The following is a 17,385-nucleotide window of genomic DNA, read 5'->3' on the forward strand; positions in this document are numbered from 1 at the left end:
TAATTAAATCCACACTCCTTTCCACTTTTCAACTATATTGAGTACAAATTTCTGTGTTTGTTTAACTTGTACTTATTTACTTGCCTCCTCACGAGGGTACACATAGATTCAGTCATTAATAATTGTTTTGCTTTCGGTTTCGATTCTAGCTTATGACACTTAATTTTTTTTTTCTCTTACTTTGGAACTCTTTATTATATATTGGATACAATATTTGAAATAATTGACCTTATAATAATAATAATACGAATTCTGAATGTTTTATGTACAAGCAACACCCTGCTAATATATATATATATGTATGTATATATATATATATATATATATATATATATATATATATATATATAATGAGGTAGTTTGCTTGAAACATTGCTGGTCAATAATTATATTTTAAAAAAAGAGAAGTATTACTCTAAATTATCAAAGGTATTTTACAATTCAGTTATATTTAGAAGTAAACTCATTTTTATTGATTTATATGTAAAAGATTTTTCAAAATTAAATAAATATACGAAACTTTATAATTTAAATGCCGCCTTCGGTTGTTTGCTTTTGTTCATACTTCATGTCATTAACCATTCCGGTATCCTGCACTGCTATCCTTTTACTTTAACCCCCCCTCCCTGCACACACAGTGTGTGTATTGCGAGATGCATACACACAACTATTCATAATGTATTGAAACAAGAAAGTAGGTGACGCAATTAAATAGCAAGCAAGCTGGGGAGGGAGCAAATGACTTCCTAGCTTAACCTTGTTAAAAACCCTCTATTATTTTTTATTTCTAGGGCTAACACACACAGCTGATTGAGATTGAGCAGTCAAGCAGGCAAAGATCAAAAAGATGAGATGCTCACTGCATCGTGCGTGTGGGGGCAGAGTATAAGCTAATTAAAAAAATACACCTCCCCTTTCTCGCTCAAAAGTTACTACGTTGCATCCCTCTGTGCTGCTTAGCGGTACAATGGTTTCGTTATTCAAAAAGAAATCACCATCAATTGTATTTGTGTATGATTATTATTATCCTATGCAATCTTAACACCTACTATTTTATTATTGGTCAGCATAGAAACTCCGTGTGCTAAATATTATTTTATTTACATTTTCGTTCGGAGGTTAGACACAAGGTCAAGCGTTAGTTTCATGAAAGTGTTTCTGTGGCACTAGATTCAAATTTGGCACACCCTAGTTTTGAGTTTCTATCATTAACCACTTAGCCATTGTCACTCGGTCGGTTATACTATGCAATGATAATTTCATTAGTCATATTAATACCGGCGGTTTTAATAGGGATGGGGAAATCCAAAATGTTATGTTAGAAAAATCACTAGTGTCTCATCCACAGTCAACAGACAAATGAGGAAAAAACAATGATGAAAAGTGTATGAATTAGTAATTAAATTATCACGATATATTATTATTCATTTATATGTTCCACAAAACGGATGTTTGTTTGAAGTAGCTGAGTGGTCTTGGCTACATATTCAAATAATAATTTAATAAGTTACTTTACTGAATGGGTTTTTGTGGTCGAAACTGATAATATCCTTTCAACGTATCTTTTAACATCTCCCGAAAGCAGCTCTATCAATCGGTATTTATGACTTAACCAACCAGTCATATTTTTGTAAGGAGAATCATGTTTTATAATATGCAAATGAGATGCTTCTGGGATAAATATAAAGACAGATTTTTCAGAGACTCATTTACTTATGAACTGGACATTCGAGTAGCAAGTATTGGATTTGGCCGTTGGAGGAGCAAGGATTTTACAACAGTATGCCAAATTTGGAGCAGTCGAATTTAACAATATAAATATCACTTTACTATTTTATTCATTAATTAATTCCTTAAAAAGAGGATTCAACTTGAATGATGCACTCACACAACAGTGCAAACCCAATTGATTTTGTCACTTCAAGTTTGCAGACCAGGTGCAAATAAGGCAACACAACTACTGACTCACTTGCACCACTAGTTGTAAATGTATCTCCTCTCCACTATATTTACAACTACTTTATAATCATTAATTGAAGTTGCTATGGGACACACTTCCATAAAAATATTCATTGATCTGGAATATGGGAACACGTGGCATTTGTTGCTAAACGATTGTAAAAGTACAAATCAAATATTCTTTAAAATTTATTCTTACCCTTTGCGTTTATAAACAAATGAAAGCACTTTGATATTAACCTGAAGACAGACTTTTATATTTTGCAACGAAACTGTAATGGATTCGGCCGATAAAAAAATGTAAATAGAAACCATTCTCTGATGAAAGCTATTAAGGTTTACTATATTTGTTTTTAACGAAACTCTTCGATGAATGATCATTATATATGAATGCACAATCAGTACTTTCCTGGCAGTAGATCTGTTGCGGGATTCACCATGTTCAGAAGAAGATCGCAACGCTTTTTCGGTTCCTACCTTCTTTATTTTCACGTCACGGCGGATAGGTCTTTTTGCTGCCAATCTCTTTAGATAAACAATTAAAATCAATTGTATATTTATTGATATATTGCGACAACAATGTAATACATTATCAAATCTATGATATAAATCTCACCTGTCTGTTTAAATGCTTGTATGTGTGTTCGCCTAAAACTTTCGGCATCGGTATCGTTTTTTTAGCTCGACCTTCCAAATATCGAAAAATTACCTAAAAACATTAATGCCTTCATCCTCAACTGAGCATTTCTCTACAAGGAGGGGTCGCTTTTTCGCTGATATTTTAGAAAGTCATCCCCTCTTTTCGATTAACTAGCCTTAATTTAAACCTTCGCCACTTCTGGTTTGACGATGGAAGCATCAGCAAAAACGTCACGTTTTTTTTTTCACTTTCTTTTCTTTCGTGGTACGGGTTTGAGCTTGCCTGCCTGCGTACTGCCACTTTTTTTTTTTTTTTTTTTTTCTCAACACACACCTCTAAACACTCAGACTAGTAAAAGATAAAACAAAACCGATGAATTTAATTCAGTCTTTGATGAAAGCGAATAAGTGTTACAATATTTGTTTGACGAAACTCGTGGGTCATTAGTTCTGAACACGCCAACACATGGTATTTATTATGAAATGATTTTAAAAGTCTCTGACATAAATGAAATCTAAACGATGGTCATGTCTTTGGATCTATCAAGAATTTGACAATTAAAATTTGTAAATGTTGAAACAGGCAAAACATGAATGATAGAAACTGAAACTTTGTGTTAGAGAACAAAACATCTTTATAGTTATACAAATTGGTAAAGGTATGAAATATACTTTGTGTGACTGAATTACCCGTGTTTGTATTTAATTGTCTCGATATCACAATCAATAATAAAACATTTTTTATTTACTAGAATCATGTTCAAATTCTAGTATATATTGATATCAGCATTACATTTTTTTAAAGCAAAATACACTTTTTGGATTATTAAAATGATTTCCAACGCTATTGATGTTTACCCATTCATCTATATATATATATAAATCTAATTCTTGGTTCGTCGTTATAAAAAAAAACGATATTTCTACATTACCAATTTAATAAAAATTTCGGACAGTCTATCCTTAGAGTCGAGGAATGTTTTTATGTTATTAAAATAAATTAATATTGCAAATTATAAATAAAAATATTTTTCATAAGTCGATTCTGCGTGACTATCAGTTTTTACTTCCGGTAATTATCTCAATTCATGCATCGCGATTTGACGACTCTAATCGATAAGTGAAAAAAAAAACATCCTTCATTTTTAAAATTTAAATTCATTTATCTTCCTAATTTTTTAATTTTAAACAAATTGCTCGCCAGAAGGTGCGTTTTCAGACGACACATAAAAGTCAAAGAACCATAACAAAACCATCTTTTTCTTAAAAATAATTTTTTAACAAAATTGGCAGCACACGGGGGTTTTTAACAGTCTATATAAGAAAATATGAACTTTTTTATTATTAAAACTATAAATTGTTAGGGGAAAGTACAGATTTTTTTTTTTCGAAGAAAATTCACAGTACATATGCATTTTGGTAACATGCTGAAATAATCTTTTTTTTTAACTTTTTTTTTCCAGCCATTTTTACCATGGAGAGAGAGGGTATTTTGTAACTATTCTGTGCTTTCAACTAACAATTTATTATTAAAAAAAACAAAAACAATTTATTATTTACAATTTATTATTAAAAAAAAAATCGTGAAATTATAAAATTTGAATTTTGAATTTAACTTGAAAAGAAAAACAAGGCGATTAAGGTCTGATTAAGATTCGATTGTTTTGTTTTTGCTTTTTTTACCTCAAATTGTTTGGTTAAAGTTTTTTTTGTTTTTTCAAGAAAACTTTTTTAAGAAAATTGAAAGTACACTTTTTTTTTACAGAAATTTTTATATGAGAAAATATGAATGCCTTTTCTTTATTAAAGAAATTGTTAGGTGAAATACAGAAGTTTCGGCAGATTTGCCATTTAGTTGTACAAATATCCTCAAACCAATTAATCACTAAAAGGGGCTCTTAAAAGTCGACACCGGTATTGAGCTGAAGGTTTTTTTTACATGTTTCACAAACTTTAAATGGGTAAAATATAATCATATAATTATTGAAAATGTGATCATGTGATTAAAATTTAACATTTTACATTAAATAAAAACACTAAAATCTTATCCAGTTTGGTAGAAAAGTAACTTATCTTTCCTTTGATAACATTTATCTGTTATATATTTATTTTTCGACACCTTTTTTGTATCTGTGTTTAGTAATACAAACCCTTTTTATTTAATGCAACGTTTAGTCAGCTCGAAAAGGGTGTTTATCGGTATATTTGAAAAATACAAATAGTGGTGGACACTGTTTATTACGTTAAGTTTGGTAAAATGAGTTAAAACTAAAAAACTATACAAAATACTGTCAGAAACCCACCGAATATGTCAGCCTATGTCACGGTAACATATATTCAGTGGATTTCTGACACTGTCTTGTATAGTTTTAACTTATTTTCCCAAACTTAACATTTTCAAAACCGTCTGCGACCGTTTGTCTTTTTCAAATATATCAATAACCACTGTGTTTTTCGAGCTGATTAAACATTTTACATTAAATAAAAACACTAAAAAATCATCCAATTAGGTAGAAACGTAACTTACCTTACCTTTGCTTTCATTTATTTGTTTTTTGACAACTTTTTCAAATTTGTGTATAGTAACGCCCCCCCCCCCTTAGCCAAATACTAATATTTTTTAATACAAAACAAAACAAACAAAAAAACTCGATTTAACGTTTCAACATTTTAGCAATGTTTGGCTTAATCCACTGATTGTTGGTTGAGTCCAAGCCATGATTGATGGAAACTCCCGAGGATCTGGATTGAATTCTGCAAGAGTACCATTTTTTTACATTTTCGTCTTTTTTCACTTTTTGGAGTGGATTGCTGTACTAAGAATATAAGAAACCTGCATTTTCTCTTTTTATTAGATTTTTCCCTTACACCAAATTGAGCCACAGCAATGCATGGCAGGGTACAGCTAGTATATTTATATTTTTTTGAGATAGCTTCTGTTTAAGTTCATGTTTTGAAACATTAGTTAAATCATGAATCTAAGATGCGACACCAAAGCTAAAAAATTATTTTCTTAAGGTAATGTTTTAAGCTTCATTTATAAGAAAGATGAAATAGCTCAGTTGATAAACCTTCAGACTGAAGATCTCAAGATTTCGGTTTTAATTTTTGGTCATAGTATCCACTTTATTTTTTTGGTATTTATTATTTACTGTTGATGCAATATTTTCCTTTTTTTATTAAGATCTCTAATATTTCTAAAGAAAAATTTCACAATGTATTAAGTTTAAAAAAATATGACTGCTGAACGGACAGACGAAAAAAAAACTCTATTTATATAAGATTTGGAATTCACCTGGAGTGATTCTATCGCTTTCCAAAGGTAGTAAAATACTGAAATAAGGCATACAGAAGAAGATACATAAGACTAAGTTAAAAGGATCATTATATATATATATATATATATATACTAGCAAAAGTACCCGTCGTTGACTGGGTTCAAAAACAGCCTACAGAAAATCGACTCTGATTGATGAAAGTATGATAGGTTATGAAAAGGAAGGGTTGTAAAGAGATAGCTTTAAATTTGGGGGTATCAAAACCAAAGCAAAATATGATGAAAGTAAAAATAAAATAGATAAACCCCATAATTTATTATATCATACCTGTTCACATCGAAACACTTATCACAATATTCCGTGGATCTATATTTAAAAACCTTGTTAAACTTTATGACATATTTCCATTCTATGGAGGTCAGGTGCGAACGAACACCCTATAATTTTAATTATACTATATTTCTTCAAACTGAAACATAATTATCAAAGTATACTTACGCAGACAGATATGAAAAGTTTTTATTAAAGTTTGTGCCTATTTCCATTCTATGGAGGCCAGGCGCGAACGCAGACCCCACAATTTTATTATACCATCCCTATTTAAGTTAAAACATACTTATCAAAGTATTATTATGTACATTTATATCAAAAACACTTGTAAACGTTTTTTTTTTAATTTAAAATTTTTTATTTCCATACTTTGTGGACCAGGCGCGTACGCAGACCCCACGATTTTGATGAATCATCATTATGCCAGATCAAACATACCCATTCCTGTGTCTCGATACATCTATCATTATATGTGATCAGTTTTCTATAATATTCAACCATATAGGAGCCTATTCGTGACCAGACACACACACACACACACACACAGCTTTATATATATATATATATATATATATATATATATATATATATATATATATATATATATATATATATATATATATATATATAAACTGTTTGGCACTGGGCCCTTTTCTACAGGGAAGGGTCACTTTTTTTCGCCGATATTTTCGAAAGTCATCGACTCTTTTCGATTGTCTAGACTTAATTTGAACCTAAGTCACTTCCGGTTTGACGATGAGCGTAGCAGCTAATTCGTCACGTTTTTTTTTTTTGGGGGGGGGGTCCTCTTTCTTTTCCTCTTTCGCGGTACGGGTTCGAGCCTGCCTGCCTGCTACAACTTTTTTTTTTTGCGCACGCAATTTTTTTTTTTTTTGCTCAACCAACACCCTTACACACACCTCCACTTTCTTTTCCGCCTTTGCATCTGCCTGCCTACTACAAGTTTCTTTTTTGTTCAACCCACACCTACACACACCTGGGCCACGCCGGGCACCCAGGCTAGTAATGAATAAAAGAGATGATTTTTTTCGGAAAAAAAGGATGATATTTTTTTGTAATCATGCCTGCTGGCTCCAAATAATATCTGCATGTCCTTATAAATCAGTTAAAACGGAAAAAATGTGTAAATTTACATAGTTTGACATGAAGATTTCCAATTTCCTTAATTAGATTTCCGATTTCAAAGGAATGTATCGGAGGTTATATCGGACAAAACATTGTGAATATAACAACCCAGATGAGAATAGTAATCTGAATAATCCAAACTTATCTATTTCAATTTCTATACAATTTTGTTTTTGCTCGACAATATTTAACCTCTTTCATGCTTATATTACAAAAATAACAAACTTTGAGCAAAAGTAAAAATAATTGCAGCAAAAGAAATCTAATTGTAATACGTGTCTTTTTTTTCAGGCTGATAAAGAGTTTGTCTGGTCTCTTTGGAAAAGTTTACAAGTTTCCAACCCTGATGTGACCCAGGCAATCAGCATGGTCGTCCAACGGTAAGTTCCAAAATAATTTTCATTGTCTACAACTGTTCAGCTGACCTCATCAGTAAAAGGCCCAATAAATATCCTCACTTTGCAGCCACACATAAATTCTGTTATAGGCTTCGATCTCTGGTTGATTTCGGATCTGCAAAGGTCTGTCTATGCTATGAGTAATCTAGAACAACATGTCCGCCTATGACTAATCTAGAGAAACCTGTCTACTATTAACCTGTAGATTAACACCCTTTGCAGTGTGCTAGCAGATCAGGCTGTCTGTCTGAAGATACCGGGTTTCTGACATAAAATGCATCAAACATTAATTTGTTTTTCCCTTTCCCTTTGCGAAACTCAATCATATTCTACAAAGTCCAAACAACAATATTTCTATACAAAAAAGCAGACTCAACACAATGAATTGATATTAAAAGATATAAAGAACTTGAAGCATAAATTTTTTTCCAAAATTAATGGATTCGAAATTAGACAACCCAAATAGGGTAAAAACAAACCAACCAGCTAAATCACTTCCTCCAAAGAATGAGACTGCTTTTCTTATCTTATTTATAAAAAAGGAGGAAAGAAGTGACAACATACTACGGACATTACATTAGCGTATCTGTATACTAATTTAATCTTCATAGTATGTTATCACCTTCTATCCTCCTTTTTAATAAATAGGATCTCCTGATCAAATAATATAAGATCTGGAAACCGTGACATACGTACGTACGTTAAATATGCTACAATATTAATATATAGATACTTTCTTTCTCATTATCTAATGTATACACTTTTTGCCTAATGCATAAACTCACCTCCTTTCTCTCTCAGGTAAACGCTTTTCCTCTTCATCTGTTGAAATAGAGACAGTTTTTTACTGTCAGAGAAATTCATCAGACCTGCTTCTCACATGAATAATTCAATTAATCTAAACTCGATGCTAGAGGATGAATTATTTATTCTCCCTGTTGTCCAGTATGTTGCGATGTCAAGAGTGTGGGAAATAAATAACGAGAGAGAGAGAGAGAGAGAGAGAGAGAGAGAGAGAGAGAGAGAGAGAGACGTATTTGAAGCTCATGGCTTAATTATTTTACATTGTTAGTCCACCTTAAAACATCTTGTCTCTTTCAAGCTTTCATCAAGATTCACAGAAATTAGCAACCAAAACTCTCTCAATCGTATGTCATTTCTGCTTGAATTTTATGGACTTCCTTTCTCACAAATCCTAACTTATTTTCAGGCAAGATCAAATCTGCCATCTATTGAACTTTGTCTATAATACATCCTGTTTACATCATGACAGCAAATATATTTAGTTAAGATTGATACACCAATCCGTAACATTACTACCAAATCTACTCTTCGCCAGAGATGTAGGACCGATCAGCATTCAATTTCTATATTAAATACAATTTGTTCTTGATAGTGCATGACATGAAAATTCACATGATTATTTTCAAATGCATTCATTTCATGAATAATTTGTTAAACTAACAATATAAATATTAAGATACTCTGAAGATCCTATCAAAAATTTTATAAATTCAAAGCGCTAGTCCTGTAAGGAATTACAAAAAAAACAAACAAAAAAACTATGGCTAATAGCGAGTTTTTCATTTAAATGTTTATAATGTTTTTAATTGCAAATAGAAACTTGAGAGAATGAATGGAAAGACTTGGTTTTTAACATGGCGTTTTTATTTGCACTCAAATAATAGTTTTTTTCCCCCTAACAAATTATTAGTTATTGCGATAAGCAAAAGAATTAACGCCGTTATGAAAACAGTGACATAATAAAATAAGTCACACAGAAACCATTAAATTATTTCTCTCTAATTGTAAACATTTAAACGCATTTAAAAATAATTTTAAGCAAAGAGTTATTTCCTACATTAAAGAGCAGACTTGAAGTGAAAACACGATTTTCATTCAATACTGTTTCATTGGGTACAGGACGTTAACTTAAAATTTTCAAAATTTAATTCTTCCATCTACCCTTCTTTCTCTTTCTTTTCTTCTTTCTTTAACCCACCTCTCTATGAAATTGTAGACTGCTACTGACTGTGTCTTTGTTGACGATTGGTTGAGTAATTTTTTTCTCACCTATTTAAGCGAAAATGGAAGTAAAAAAAGGCAGTTCCTGCCTTGCCCTTTGGAAGTGAAAGGTCGTTGTTTGAAAATGTCGGACCTGGATGTAGTAACCCATCGTGGCGAGATGTCAGGAGGCTCTAAATGAAGGTCCTATTTCGTCAGTTAAATTTTCGTCTAGGGGACGAAAAATGAAGAGAAAAATGCCGGCTGAGTTCAGACAGAAAAGTCATAAAAAATCAAGTCAAAAAAGTCTTGTCTAGTGGAAAAGAAATAAGTACAAATATAAAAAAACTCAGACGAGTGAAAAAAAAGTTACGTTGCAAACAAAAATAATTTGCTTGGTCCTCAGGAAATATTCGAAGTGAAAAGGAAAGTGTATAATCTTTCATGGTGCAGCAATAAGAAAGAGCCTTCTCTAATAAGAATAAAGTTTTCGTTCGACTAAGTTGTCTGAAAATACTATCTTTAAAATAAGGGGGGGCAATGTCCTTAAAGTGCAGTGCGCCTCCCGAGGGGGGGGTCACCTCAAACACATAAAAGGGAATAAATCCGAGAAAGTAGAATCTCCACTCCCGTTGCACCTATTCTCCTGCCAGATCTGGAATCTCCCTAGCACCGGAAAATGAAGCTCGTTTTGTAGTTTCCAGCTTCACGCGCACACAAGATTTTGCGAGAACGCACATAATAAAATGCTGGCCGCCATCTTTGTTTTTCTTTTTCTCGGCCTGGACTCACTCACTGCACACCCACGGTAAGACTTCTATTTTTCTTAGCTTCTGACCACACGCCCCTCCCCCCCGATCTCAAGATCATATTTTGTAGTCTCTCATCCACTATGGCAGTCGCCTCTGTCTACTTGGCCTCTGAGGTGTCTCGTCCTCCTCCTGTTGCTGCACATTCCCCTCCATTGCTTCGCCTTTCACTGGTCTGATGTCGAGAATATGCTTCGGTACTCCGTCCACCACGATGTTGTTTCAGGTGTTCCTCTCAGTCACGCGACCTTTACTCCATTGTGTGGTGCAACGCGCCTCCGGTTGCTTCATCCATACCTCATCCCGAGTTTAATGGTCCCTGTGGCCTCTGCCTCTCTGCTTGCCGGCTCAACCCTGGAATGTCTCCAGGAATATGCGAACGTTGACAGTTGCGGAACCGTCTCTGGCACTTGTCCCAATCTAGGCGACATATTATACCAGAAGACAGCTTGCTCAGGTGAGGTTCCTCCTCTTTCCGCAACTGCCTTTATGGTGCGGTGGTTTCTCTCCATGATCCCGTTGCCACTGGGTCTGTAGGCAGCTCTGAAAAATTGTTGGATATTCCATTTCTTCATTACTTCCGTCACTGCTACTGACTTGAACGCGGTCCCATTGTCGGATAACAGCTCTTTCACGGAAACTTGCACTATTTCATTGCCTGTTCCTCCACGTAGCTTCTTCCATAGGGCAAATCGCCAGGGCCCGCAGTCAATCATGGTCAGGTAAAGTCCACCCCTGTAATGGGTGACATCGCATGCCAGTCTCTCCCAGGTCCCACTCACCCCCAATTGACCAGCTTCATGTATGCTTGGAGCAGGATCAATCGACTGACATCTGTCGCATGTCCTGACCACTTGCCTGACTTTCTCCTTGGGTCGACTCTCTTCACCAAGTACTACGTCCTCTCTACCCCCATATGGTGCAGATTGTGCAGCTCTTACACACCAACATCATCTAGATCCGATGCAGCAACAACATCTTTCTTTGACACAAGCCAGCTCTTCTTCACTCTCGTGAGAGCATCTGCTCGGTTCTTCTCAGAAGCCACCATGTCTACGCGAAGCTTCAAACAGAACTCTTGCATCAGCTCAGCTAGCATCCTAAACCTGCGCTTCACTAGCATCGCTGCTGCCCCTTTCGTTCTTATCCCTTTTTTCACTTGAAATGAGGGACTTTAGCCAAGCAAACACAGTGGCAGTCTGTTTTGATGCAGATGTCACGCAGTCCCCATTTCAAGGCCAGATTTGACCTCTTTGATTATTGCATCTAATTACACTACATTAATGTGGCTGGCATCATTCTTCTTCCTGAACCAGGCTGCATCTTCTGCAACCACTTCTCCAACTTCCAAGACGACCCTTGTTGCAATGCTGCTTGCATCACACCACACGATTCCATTCAATGTTCACGGTACATTCCAGGTTCATCGGACTGGGTCTTGCCGTTCTGCTTCTTTCAGGAGCTTTTCCATCATGGCGACCATTTTTCCTCCCACTTTATCATCCCATCCTCTTCCTTCGGCATGCCTCTTTATGAAACTGCATGCTGGTCTAAGCCAGCCAGCAACTGGGTAATGTCCGATCAACTTCCCGCATATGGAAAAAAGTTCCCGTCTGTTGAGCTCTTTCTTCAGTTGCAGGATCTCGTTCCCCCTTTGAAACTCTAGGGTGCCCGATGCACCTTGTTTCAGTATTAGCCCCAAAGCAGCCCCTCCATCTAATTTTTCCGGCGCTTTGGCAACCAACCTAAACCTCTTCAAATGAGCCACCACCTCCTTGGCAGTTACCAGAGTTTCATTCACAAGAATGTCGTCTATGTATGAACTCACTGCCCCATCTCCTTTTCCCATTCTTTCCAGAATCTTCCTGAGGATGTTTGACATGATCTTGGGTGCTGAATTCAACCCAAACCCCACTCGCGTAAGGCAGTAGGTTTTGCCTTTGTACCTGACTAACTGGTATTTCCAGAACTTCTTGGCGATGCAGAGTTGCAAATAGGCAGATTTTAGATCTACCAACATAGACGCCCCATTCATCTGCCTCCATTCTCTAATGGTCTCACTGTACACATCTACGGTGTCGCCTCCAGTATGGCACTCAACATGTTGGTTCAGCTCTCGGAAATCCAGGACCGGTCTTATTTTCCCTTTAGTTGGTTGCAGAACATCCATTCAAGGCAGCAGTATACTCGCCCCAATCCATCGGTCCACTTCTTGTTCAAACTCCTTTCTCGCCCCTCCTCTGAGCGAGTTAGTGTAGCATGCCACCCTGTTTGTCAGCGATGGCACTTGATGTTTCCATGCCCACTCCACAGTCCACTGCTCTCTGTCGAATTCAGCTCGGAAGTCCTGATCTTTGATCAACATTTTTCTTTCCTCTCCGGCCTTGTTGGTCCCTCCGGGAGCTTGCTCTGTCACTGCGCACTCAGTTAGTCGGAACTTCACGTTGTTGCATATGATGGTAACGCCTCCAAGTTGGCACATCACATCCATTCCAATGATCGCTTGGACGCCAGGCGCCAAATGATCGGTGACAATTACATGAACCCTCATCCGGTGTTTAGCAATATCAATAGTGACGGTCTTCCTCCTTCGACACTTAACTCACGACCCATCGAATGCCACTACTTCACCCTTCCTTTTCCATCTTTCGACCAGGGTCGTGTGCACCATGGTAGTGGTACAGCCAGTGTCGATCAGGGCCATAACTCCCCGTCCTTCCACCATGACCTTCTGCTTGGGCATCTGCTGCGAGTGCGCCACTATTCCCGAATTGGGGTGACCACTGGCGCTTTGGCTTCCCCTTGCCAGTTTCCCGAACTCGTGCATTTTACCGCTAAATGGCCTCTCCAATTGCATTTATAACACACTGTCCATTGCAAGAATTACCTGCAGTCTCTTATGTGTGGTCCCCCACATTCGAAGCATGCCACTCTCGGGTTTGGCAGACTCCTGCCCACATCCTGCTGTACCGTTGCTGTTGTCCCTCCAGAGTCTGTGGGTTGGGTGCTCACCAAGATCTTTGCAGTTTTGAGCAGCTCACTCAACTCCAGCATCTCCACTCCCGGGACCTGCTGAAAACGTTTTGATATCTCTTCCGGGAACCCGGTAATGAATGTCATTTTGACTAGGTGACTCGTGGCGTGTCCCTTGATGCCCGACAACTCAACCAATCTCCTTATCTCATTTGCGTAGACATCAACAGATTCACCAGTCCACATCTTCTCCTTCAACTTATTAAAGGCCTCGAAAGACCCCTCTGCAAAAGCTTCGATCAGTCAACCTTTGATGGCGTCCACGTCACCCTGATCTTGCTCGCTGAGCTCCAAATAGAGGGCCAGCGCATCCGCTTCTAGAAAAAGGGGTATTCCTGTGGCCACATCATCCAACTTTTGAATCCTTGCCACAAGGTCCACTTTTTTAAGCCATGCCACCACATCACCATCGCCATTAAAAGGCTTAATCATGTTGCTTAAGCCAGCGTTGGCCATCGCCGAAATAGCTTGAAAATACTATCTTTAAAAAAAAGGAGGGGCATGGTCCTTAAACTGCAGTGCGCCTCCCGAGGGGGGTGGGGGGTCACCTCAAACACACAAAAGGGAATAAATCCGAGAAAGTAGAATCTCCACTCCCGTTGCACCTACTCTCTTGCCAGATCTGGAATCTCCCCAGCACCGAAAAATGAAGCTCGTTTTGTAGTTTCCAGCTTCAAGCGCACACAAGATTTTGCGAGAACGCACGTAATAAAATGCTGGCCGCCATCTTTGTTTTTCGTTTTCTCGGCCTGGACTCACTCGCTGCACACCCACGGTAAGACTTCTATTTTTCTTAGCTTCTGACCATACTGTCGAAGCTACATCAAGCCAAGTAATGTTTTTTTCCCAAGTAAAAGCCGACAAATATGAGTAAAAGAAAGTTTAAGAACATGCAGATTTATTTGATAAAAAAGAAGAAAATCCAACGAGACATTTTTTATATTTATGTTATCTCAAGGAGGAATGACGATTCTTCTCGCTAAAAGAAATTCTGTATAAACTATCCTTGCTTCTAAAAAAAATCTATTCTTACCTCAAAGTAAGTTTTGCCTTTTTCTTAATCTTTTCTTATCTTTTAATTTTATTCTTTCTCTCTCCTAAACTGTTACTAGAACCTTAAGGTTCGCCAAAAGGGGACATTTTTTGGAGTCAAAATACAGTCTTTTATACGGTTAAAAGGTGAACTTCAGCCTTTATCATTATTATTTTTTCTCCCTCCCCTTTCAATTTATTTTTCCCTCTTTAAATAAAAGTTTACGATTATTTCAAGTGGTTTTTATTTCCTCTTCTTTCTCCTTGTCTTACTTGTAAATGGTTATATGTAATTGGTTTTTACTGGTTCTAGTATTTAAATACGTTTAATTTGGCTGTTAATAAGTTAAATTCGGACCAAATAAAATCATTCGCGCCCAAATGACTAGATTCAACAAATAATCTAAAAACGCCCTTGTATAGTGTAAAACAAATATAAAATGTTAGTTACTTACTGTGTAGTTTGCAGCAGCTTAAACAATCTTTTACATGAATTACAAATATTACGATGTTTAATAATAAATTACATATATTATTATTATGCCTAATAATAAATATATTACCATGTACTTAAATAAATTGCATAGATTATTATGCGTTTTCATAAATTACATGTATTGCAATGTTTTATAATCAATTACATATGTTATGATGCACAATGATATATTATTATACATTACAAGGTATAATAATCTAGTACTTATATTACAATGTATCATAATATATTATATTACAATGTATAATAATATATTACTTATATTAATATGCATAATATTACATAACTTCTATGTAATAATATGCAAAATAATAAATTGTATGTGTTATTCCGTATCTCAAACTATAACATAGTTATTTCATATTTTCTACTTTCTTTTCCTTTCTATCTCAACGTTCTTTATGGCCACCTAAAATGATGCTAACTTTAATTATGTCCTAGGAACAGTTTCAGACTAAGCCAGGTTATCAGGTTAATGGAAGGGTTGTGTCTGGATAGCTCATGTTGAAGGTAGTTTCTATAAGAATGGGAATTTGTTTCTAATCTTTTTCACCCAAGTAGAAACCAAAAATAAGAAGTGAAAAAAAGATAAAAATTTGTTGTTTCTGTGATTTGAGCTATAATTGCTGAAAAACAAAACAATAAAAACTGTATGTCTGAACTAATCAGTGCTGGTAATGGCGTTGCTAATTAGACAGGTGAAGTTAACTCACCTGAATTGCCGGTTTCCTGTTCAAGGCGGCTGAAAATGTAAACAGAATTATTGAGAGTGCTGTTGGGAATTTTCTAAGTAATTGTACATCTTACTTTAAGAAGAATTTTCATGACCGCATAAAAAGGAAAATCCATGAGAAGGCATATGTATCAGGAGTTTGTTCTAATGCCTGTTGCCGATGAAAATCATGCTCTTTTTCAATCTCGAAACCCTTATGGAGACATTCTACATTTTGGCGCCCATTTCTTCACAGAATACATTTAGACGGTTAATAACTGAATCTTCTTTTATTCCGATCACTGAATCTTTCTCTGTCTTGACAACCAATCATCGAGTCTGTAGTGAAAATTGAGTGTGACTGCAGTCACGGAGGTGGGCTGCATTTGCGAACTTGAAACCCGAGCGATGGGAGACGAGAAGGCGACGAATCAGCAGGTGCGAATGTGCATTAATTTGCATAAATGAGATAATATAACGCCGGGAGTTAAGATGTTTGAGAGAGTCGAGCCGTCGAGTTCTCGAGAACCGGATGGAACCTGGTTAGTGTGGAGAGTGTCACTGAGAATCGAGTCCAGGTTTTTTTTTTTTTTATTGGAGAGTCTTTTCCCTTTCCAGTCGTCATTCACCGAGTTTCCCCCCATCCTGGCCGTCGTTTATAGTCCCCCCCCACACACACACTGGTCCTTGGTCATGTGACGAGCATGCATGGAAGCACTCAAGAATGGTTTTCAATATCTTAATCTGTCCTACCTACATTGAAAATGAGTTTTGACAGATTTGCTCAGAATCATGTCTGATCATTTCGACGGAGTAGTCTGGGATCATGCTGGGTCATTCTGGTGGAGTTGTTCGGGATCATATTGGTGGAGTTGTTAAAGATCGTGTTGCGTTGTGTCGACAGAATTGTTCTGGGAACGTGCCGGATCATGTAGACGGAATTGTTGGGATCATGCTGAGTTATATCGATGGAAGCGTTCAGTTATATTTATTGTCCAGTTGATATTGATAATGGCTGGCTACTGCCATATTCGAAGGACGAACTCAGTCCTCCAAAGGGTCTAATCTTCTTCATGGCTGTTATGCAGGAAAATAAACAGAAGGTACGATCTATTATGGATTATTGGGAGCTAAATGAGTATATGTTTACAGCCAAGGTAGATGTTTGCTTGGAAAAATTAAAGGAATGGTGACAGCAAGGACCAAACGTGTTCATATATTGACAACATTTTTGTAAATGAGAATGTGTGTTCTGCAAACGGTGGCTGGGAACATTTGAAGAAGTTTGATCTGGCAAGCAAGATCCCAAACTAGCTAAGATTGAGCTCACGTGTGTTGGGATTACATGTCCAAGAGGAGCAATGAAAACTGTTATGGCAGCATGGAAGTGACCTTCCAGTAGTCCCAGATAGACTCACCTGTCAAATTATATTTTCACTGTGCAGGAAATTGACTGGCTATTTCCCGGTGTGTCTCTGATTATGTGTGGCTGGTACCGTGCCAACTGGATGGGATGATGAAATGCAAGACCATCTTCTAGTACAGACAA

General features: G+C 36.4%; 1 protein-coding gene across 1 annotated transcript in view; it reads left to right on the forward strand.

Annotated features, from left to right (window-relative positions):
- The first annotated feature begins 7,642 nt into the window (after positions 1–7,642).
- Positions 7,643–17,385, forward strand: part of LOC145249412 (centlein-like) — a 157,065-nt gene continuing 147,322 nt past the window's right edge. The window contains exon 1 of the mRNA XM_080110965.1: positions 7,643–7,732. Within this exon, the coding sequence (XP_079967091.1) occupies positions 7,719–7,732 (14 nt within the window). The 5' untranslated portion in view covers positions 7,643–7,718. The remainder of the gene's footprint in view (positions 7,733–17,385) is intronic.

This window comes from Euprymna scolopes, chromosome 28 (assembly GCF_053919585.1).
Source record: "Euprymna scolopes isolate OS-2025 chromosome 28, ASM5391958v1, whole genome shotgun sequence".
Taxonomy (NCBI): Eukaryota; Metazoa; Mollusca; class Cephalopoda; order Sepiida; family Sepiolidae; genus Euprymna; species Euprymna scolopes.